The sequence below is a fragment of the Salpingoeca rosetta genome, assembly GCF_000188695.1.
Source record: "Salpingoeca rosetta unplaced genomic scaffold supercont1.1, whole genome shotgun sequence".
NCBI classification, from domain to species: Eukaryota; class Choanoflagellata; order Craspedida; family Salpingoecidae; genus Salpingoeca; species Salpingoeca rosetta.
The window spans coordinates 2,086,944-2,094,443 of record NW_004457740.1 but is presented as its reverse complement, the minus strand read 5'-3'; the positions used below and the strand labels follow the sequence as shown (position 1 = coordinate 2,094,443).

Sequence of the window (7,500 nt, the reverse complement as noted above, 5' to 3'; positions counted from 1 at the left end):
AACACACAGCAAAACCACACATCACACGCACCACGCAACGCACGCACCACGCAACACATTACACAATACACATTACACAACGCGCACAGTCCAAACACAGCGCGGCGGTGCGCACGATACCTGCTTGTATGCTTGCTGGAGGTCGCCTGCCTCGAGAGACATGAGGGCATAGTTGTAGTGGGGCTCGTGGATGTGTGGCGACACCTTGATTGCCGTCTGGTAGTGGCCCCGCGCATCGCCGCTGTTGCCCTTGCGTTGCTCTGTGGCACAGAGAGAGGGGAGGAGGGACGGAAAGAGAGTGTGTGGGTGTTTGTGTGTGAGAGAGAGAGAGTGTGTGTGTGTGGGCGTTTGTGTGAGAGTGTCTTTGTGTGCGTGTGTGCTTGTGTGTGTGCGCGCGCGTTTCTTTGTGTGCGTGTGTGCGTGTGTGCTTGTGAGTGAGTGTGTGTGTGTGTGTGAGTGTGAGTGTGTGTGAGAGAGAACAAGCATTAGCTAGAGAGGAGCGTGTAAAGAAAAAAATACCAATGACGCCGAGGTTGTTGTATGCCTCTCCATTGGTGCTGTCGCACGTCACTGCGAGCACAAGCGCCTGCACGCAAGCGTGTGTAACGTCAGTACTTGCGACACAAGTGGATATGAGACAAAACAGGACAGACTTGCCTGACATGCACACGTACAGATACAAACACAGACACAGACACAGACACAGACACAGACACAGACACAGGCACAGACACAGACACTCACGCACACGCACAGCATGCAAAACCACCTCCCTCTCCCACCCCCCTGCCCTACACGAGGGCGTGTGGGCTGACCTCGCGAGCAAGCTTGACGTTTCCGAGCGACATGCCAACAAAGGCGATGTTGTACCAGATGTCGGACATGGCCTCGTCGTCAGCCATCGACAGCGCCCGCTCAAAGCATCCGAGCGCCATGTCGTACTGGTGGTCATGGTGTCGGTGGTCAGCGTGATGGCGGTGGTGGTCATTGGCGGTGGTCAGCGTGATGGCGGCGGCGGTGGTCATGGTGGCGGTGGTGGGGGACGCGTGGAGAGTGGATGAGTCAATGAACTTTTGGAAGAAGCGATCCCTCTATCAAGTCACAAACACACGCGTGCACACATGCACACACAAACACACATGCACACACATGCAGGTGTGCGTACTGTACCTGCTGTGCTTGGAAGCATGAGAGGCCCAAGTTGTTGAAGAGCTCTGCACTCTCCACGCCCATCTGCAGCAAGCGCCTGCAACATGCAGCCAGCATGGGCAATCGCGCAGGTTTTCAACAAAGCAAGAGGGCGTGAGTGGCACATATACACACGTGATTGAGAACCACAAGCAATTGCAACGCGCACACACGCACACACACGCAAGCACGCACAAGGTTCATATGTGAGGGGATGTGACCTGTAGAAGACGAGGGCAATCTCGGGCTGGTCGCCGTAAAACTTGTCTGCCGCCAGCGACGCAATCGCCTCCACATTCGTGCTGGCGGTGATGATGATATTGATGGTGGGCGAGGGAGGGACAACGAAGGCAGCTGCGCATGAAGAATCGCATCGCCACACACACACACACATGCATACACACACATGCATACACACAAACAAGCACACACACACAAACATACATACATACATTCATACACACACATACATACATACATACATACATACATACATACATACATACATACATACATACATACATACATACATACATACATACATTCATACACACACACACACATACATACATACATACATACATACATACATACATACATACATACATACATACATACATACATACATACATACATACACACATACATACATACATACATACATACATACATACATACATACATACATACATACAAGCGCGCGCAAGATTAAGGCGTTGTCACGGACCTGTCCACCTTGAGAAGTTTCTTGTACTCCTCCACGGATTTCGTCAGGTCGCCAATGCCCTCAAACACGCGAGCGATGCCTGCAAGCAAGACTGGCTCGTCGGGAAACTTCTCAAGGCCCTCGCGGTAGCACTGAATTGCGTTCTGCGGCTGGTCCATGCGGATGTAGACCTTGGCCAGAAGCATGCAGGCAAGGATGCTTGGCGTCTGCTTGAAGCTTGACTTGAGCTGCTTCTCCGCATCACGAAACAGATTCAGGCGGTGGTAGCAGAACCCGAGGATCGCTGGTGGTGGTGTCAGTGGTGGTGTTGGTGGTGGTGTTGGTGGTGGTGTCAGTGGTGGTGAGATGGCGAAGGTGGCAATCGGTTCAGGGGAGCGGCACATAGATATGCGTACACGTAAGCACAATCACATTCATGCATGCGCTCGCAAACCCCCTCAACACATCATCAACACAAACTCATGGCAACATAATAACACACACGCACACACACTCACACACACACACTCTCTCTCTCACTCTCTCTCTCTCTCAACACCGCACCCAAAACTGACCTTTCCACCACCAGTCCTGGAAGCGCGCTGCCTCTGTTGCGTAGGCGGCGAGTTCCATCGCTTTGCCCGTGTCGTTGAGCACGTGCAGAATGTACAGCACCAGCGCACGCGCCAACCCCCGCCGGAACGCATACTTGCGGAGATCAAGCTTGCTCACGTCAATGAATGTACCGTCATCGCCGCTCAGCATGCTCGCCTGCACACACGCACGCATGATGCATCAGCAGACAATCAGAAGAGGAGCGTGTCAGCGACACGCATACACAACCCACGTCACATGCTCGTTGCGTCACATACGCACGCGATGAAAAATCATGTAGGGAAGCATGCAAAAACACACACAGACACATGCAAATACGGAGGTGCACACACACGCGCGCGCGCATGTACACGCGCACACGGATGTATGGTCACGCACGGTTCCGAGGCGAACGTAGCGGCCGGAAGCGCTTGTGACGGGACGGGAGGTTGCACTGCGCGCGGTTCGCACGGCGGCCTCCATCGTCGATGGGCGGGCGCCCTGGGTCCCTGGCCGCGCAAACCCGCTCACAGGCCGCCCAGACTTGGACATGGGCCTGCACAATACACGCGCACAAGGTGTGTGTGTGTGTGTGTGTGTGTGTGTGTGTGTGTGTGTGTGTGTGTGTGTGTGTGTGTGTGTGTTGCATGGATTGACGGATGAATTGGGGTGAGTTGGACGAATTCGTTCATCCACACACACACACACACACATACACGTGCAAACACAGCGGCTTGTTCACATCATACCTGATGCCGCGGCTGGAGCCAGAGTCTGTGAGCGGCCGTGAAAACGATGTTCCAGGCCCTGTGTGCATTTAATCGCGCGTTGGTCGTGTGGTGAGCAAGCGGTACCATGTGATCGCCTTATTCAACAAAACAGCTGTAGTCCCGAGCAGACACACACGTCATGGACAAGCGCAAAGGCTGCAAGCGTCAGCCTTTGAAACTGACGTGGAACGCTGGCCACGGCGTTCTCGTCCAGCATAACCTCAGCAAGGCCCTCCTCCTCCAGTTCTGTCTCGTCGATGCGCACATCTTCTGTCAAGCAGCGCGTCTTCAAATACCACGCCGCCTGGTGTCCGTCGAGGCAAATGACAGCGTAAGTGAAGGTTGGATTGCGTGTGTGTGTGTGGGTGGGTGTGTGTGTGGGTGCGTGCATGTGAATGCATATGTGTGTGTGTGCGTGTGCGTGCGTGTGAATGCATATGTGTGTGTGTGTGTGTGTGCGTGCGTGCATTATGTGTGCATGTGTGGATGGGTCTGCACAGCAGGTGAAAGCAGGCACATCGTAGCAGACCCATCCCACGATGCTCACCTTGTCATACGGATTCTTGGCCAGCAATTCAGAGCACACGTCCTACACGCACACGCACACGCACACGCACGCACACACATTGACATACATGTCAGAGTTAGGAAAATGGCGGATGAGTCGGCGCAGCGGCAGCAAGCCGCCATCCAAACCTCAGCGACGTGCATCAACACCAGCGCAAACAAACACAGACACAAAAAATAAAAAATAAGAATAAAGGACACTTGCCGCGGCCTCTGTGTATCGTCGCCTTCTGAACAGGAAGTGGGCATAGAACAAGGGATCAACCCCTTCCATCGTTGCCTGCTGTTGTCTGTTGGTGTGGCCGCTGTGTCTGCTTCTCAGTGCATCCGCTTCAACGTCGCAGCCAGCGTTCACAACTGCCAAACAACGGCGGAGAGATTTTGCCAACTTTCAACAAGTGGTAAACACAGAAACGCCCACAGCTCGCCACTGCAGATTAGTGTTTGAAAACATGACAAGGAAAATTATTTGAAATTTTAAACCAATCGTCATTGCCCGCCAAAAAACCGCTCGAACAGCTGTGTTTTGTGCGACTTCCCGCACAACACCGGAACCACTGCACACATACGTCCATCGTCGTGCTTGTGCTTGGCGTGTGAGATCCTCTCTCCCTTCTCTTCTTCCCGCACACAGCAGCTCACAGCAGCAGCAGCAGCACACAGCGACTCGCGACACAGCTCACGACATCACAGCATTCAAACGCACACACATACGTGAACACGGGATCATGGATGCCACAGCACTGCCGGGCCACAGCGTGCCCATGGTGCAGGATGATGAGGGCCAGAACGTGAAGCGGGACTTTGGCGCCTTCCTCAGAGAGTGAGCGTTGTGTCTGTGAGAGAGAGTGTGTGTGTACGTGTGTGTGTGTGTGTGTGTGTGTGTGTGTGTGTGTGTGTGAGTGTGTGTGTGTGTGTGCGTGTGTGTGTACGTGTGTATTTGTGTTCGTGCTGACAGCTGAGCATGTGCGTGCTTGCAGCCGAGCATGTGATGGGCTGAAAGCGAATCCCCAAACTCCAGCGCTCGCTCACACACGCACAAATGCACACGTTCCCACCCTCAACAGATATCCCACTGGCGAGGACGACAAGCCCTACGTCAACGAGATTGATGAAATGAAGGAGCGGGACGAGACCACCATGTTCGTCAACTACAACCACGTCGTGAACTTCAATGAGGAGCTCGCCAACACCATCCTCACCCACTACTACAGGTGTGTGTGTTGTGTTGTGTTGTGCGTGCGTGGTGTGCGTGTGTGTGTGTTTTGTGTTGTGCGTGCGTGGTGCGCGCGATGCCGCTGTTCTGTGTTGGCCACTACAAATCGGGGAACAAATACACTCTGCTCACCCCCACAATGCTGCCATCTCCATATTTATTCACCCACGCATCACTACGAACGCTGTCCAGATATGAGACGTTCCTGCGGGGTGCTGTCCGTGACTTCATCATCAGCAAGTACCCACAGCTTGAGCGCGATGATAAGGACCACCCGCGCCAGTTCTACGTGGCCTTCCACAGCCTTCCCATCGTCGACAAGTGAGCTGCACTGATGCGCTGCTACACTGATGCACTGCTGTACCGCCATCAGTGATGAGTGATCAGTGATGAAAGCGGGCGTGGTTGCACTGAACTTGTGAATGTTGCGTCTCTGTATTTGAGAACGGATCAGGTGTGCTGCTGCTTTCCAATCGTTACAACTGACTGGTGCTGACGCTGCTGCCTTCCAACTTTTGTGTCGTTCTCTTCTGTTTCCTTTCCATTTCAGCATTCGTGCCCTCAAGACAGACAAGGTTGGCCGCCTCACATGCATCTACGGTAAGCCTGTAGGGCGCACCACCTTGACATGAGCACGCACACACACACATACACACATACACACATACACACATACACATATACACATACACACATACACACATACACACATACACACATACACACATACACACATACACACATACATACACACAGAATAAAACAGGCAGCACACACACATGCACATGAACACGCGTTTTAGTGCTGTTCATGTGAGAGCGCTCTCGATGTGTCCTTCAAGTCTCACCTTCACCCACACGGCCAACACCACCTCCCCACCATGACAGGCACGGTTGTGCGCACGTCAGCAGTGCACCCCGAGCTGCTGTTTGGAACATTCAGATGCGAGGATTGCGGCCACGTTATTGAGCACGTGGCACAGGACTTTCGCTACACGGAGGTGTGTGTGTGTGTGTGTGTTTGCGTGTGTGTGTGTGTGTGTGTGTGTGTGTGTGTGTGTGTGTGTGTGTGTGTGTGTGTGTGTGTGTGTGTGTGTGCGTGTGTGAGTGTGTGAGTGTGAGTGAGCGCTGTATGCGTGTGGGAGTGCACCTCTTTGGCTGCGCTAAATTGTTTGCCATCAATCCTGCTGAAGCGCCGCCCCATGCACGTCTTGTTGCTCACCCTTCCACGTGCTTGACTGTCACGCCAGCCGACCAAGTGTCGCAACTCTGCCTGCAACAACGCCCGCCAGTTTAAGCTTCTCATCGACCAATCACAGGTGTGTATGTGTGCATGCGTGTGCATGTGTGTGCATGTGTGTGTGACTGTGGATGTGCACGTGTGTATGCGTGTATGTGTGTATTTATCCATGCGTGTGCTTGCATCGTCACTGCTGGTGCTTATATGAATGAACCATTGCCTTGCCCTCCCCCCCTCCTTGCGCACGTGTGATGTTGGTTGGTGCAGTTTGTTGACTTTCAGAAGGTCCGCATCCAAGAGAGCGCTGACGAGATCCCGTCCGGCAGCATGCCCCGCAGGTGTGTGTGTGTGTGTGTGTGTGTGTGTGTGTGTGTGTGTGTGTGTGTGTGTATGGATGGATGTATGTATGTATGTGTGTGTGTGTGTCTGTCTGTGTCTGTCGTGTGTGTACAAATGCAGGTGCACTTGTGTCACCTGTCTCTCTCATTCTTCGTCACTGTCAACACACACGATGACTTATGTGGTGCCTCACCTCTATACACACCGCACCGCCACCACCGCCACGTGTGCAGCATGGACATTATTCTTCGCCACGACGCAGTTGAGAAGGCAAAGGCCGGCGATAAAGTTGCGTTCACCGGCACTCTCATCGTTATCCCAGACGTCTCACAGCTCTCAGGATCAGGTGAGTGTGTGTGTGTGTGTGTGTGTGTGTGTGTGTGTCTGTGTGTATGTGTATGTGTGTGTGTTGGTGGTGGTCGGTTGAATGGGTTTCTCCACAGTTGTCCACGTGCGTGCAAGGGAACGCTTGTTGCCCGCCCATGTTGCCCCCTCACCACCATCACTCATCATCCCGCCATCACACGTCATCGTCATCCCTGCTCTTTTGCACACACACACACACACACACACACACACACACACACACATACACACACACACACACACACACGATCCCGGCCACCATCAGGCGGGCGCACGCAGATGGAGATGAATGGCGGTCGACGAGAGGGATACTCCGAGCAGGGCATCACGGGACTCAAGGTCCGTGCCTACAGACTCCTGCGCGCGTACACACACACACGCACACATATTCACACTCACAAGCTCACCGCACACCGTGTTCAGCGCGTGCACGTGTCTGTATGTGTGTGTGTTTGTGCATGTGTGTCTGTGTATGATTGTTGTGCTTCTTGTGCTTGTGAGACTTTCCATCTCTG

General features: G+C 53.4%; 2 protein-coding genes across 2 annotated transcripts in view; one reads left to right on the top strand and one right to left on the bottom strand.

Moving 5' to 3' along the window:
- PTSG_00470 (uncharacterized protein) overlaps nucleotides 1–4,224 on the bottom strand; it is a 4,518-nt gene extending 294 nt beyond the window's left edge. The window contains exons 1-12 of the mRNA XM_004998960.1: nucleotides 4,031–4,224; nucleotides 3,806–3,847; nucleotides 3,442–3,562; nucleotides 3,238–3,295; nucleotides 2,888–3,044; nucleotides 2,470–2,665; nucleotides 1,916–2,198; nucleotides 1,410–1,490; nucleotides 1,171–1,246; nucleotides 816–941; nucleotides 520–586; nucleotides 121–260 (exon numbers count right to left, since the gene is read on the bottom strand). Of these exons, the coding sequence (XP_004999017.1) occupies nucleotides 121–260; nucleotides 520–586; nucleotides 816–941; nucleotides 1,171–1,246; nucleotides 1,410–1,490; nucleotides 1,916–2,198; nucleotides 2,470–2,665; nucleotides 2,888–3,044; nucleotides 3,238–3,295; nucleotides 3,442–3,562; nucleotides 3,806–3,847; nucleotides 4,031–4,099 (1,416 nt within the window). The 5' untranslated portion in view covers nucleotides 4,100–4,224. The remainder of the gene's footprint in view (nucleotides 1–120; nucleotides 261–519; nucleotides 587–815; nucleotides 942–1,170; nucleotides 1,247–1,409; nucleotides 1,491–1,915; nucleotides 2,199–2,469; nucleotides 2,666–2,887; nucleotides 3,045–3,237; nucleotides 3,296–3,441; nucleotides 3,563–3,805; nucleotides 3,848–4,030) is intronic.
- A 141-nt stretch (nucleotides 4,225–4,365) lies between these two features.
- PTSG_11588 (DNA replication licensing factor MCM6) overlaps nucleotides 4,366–7,500 on the top strand; it is an 8,426-nt gene continuing 5,291 nt past the window's right edge. Inside the window, exons 1-9 of the mRNA XM_004998959.1 lie at nucleotides 4,366–4,648; nucleotides 4,893–5,039; nucleotides 5,234–5,362; nucleotides 5,592–5,641; nucleotides 5,929–6,041; nucleotides 6,291–6,359; nucleotides 6,548–6,618; nucleotides 6,853–6,965; nucleotides 7,251–7,324. Coding sequence (XP_004999016.1) covers nucleotides 4,554–4,648; nucleotides 4,893–5,039; nucleotides 5,234–5,362; nucleotides 5,592–5,641; nucleotides 5,929–6,041; nucleotides 6,291–6,359; nucleotides 6,548–6,618; nucleotides 6,853–6,965; nucleotides 7,251–7,324 — 861 coding nt within the window. The 5' untranslated portion in view covers nucleotides 4,366–4,553. The remainder of the gene's footprint in view (nucleotides 4,649–4,892; nucleotides 5,040–5,233; nucleotides 5,363–5,591; nucleotides 5,642–5,928; nucleotides 6,042–6,290; nucleotides 6,360–6,547; nucleotides 6,619–6,852; nucleotides 6,966–7,250; nucleotides 7,325–7,500) is intronic.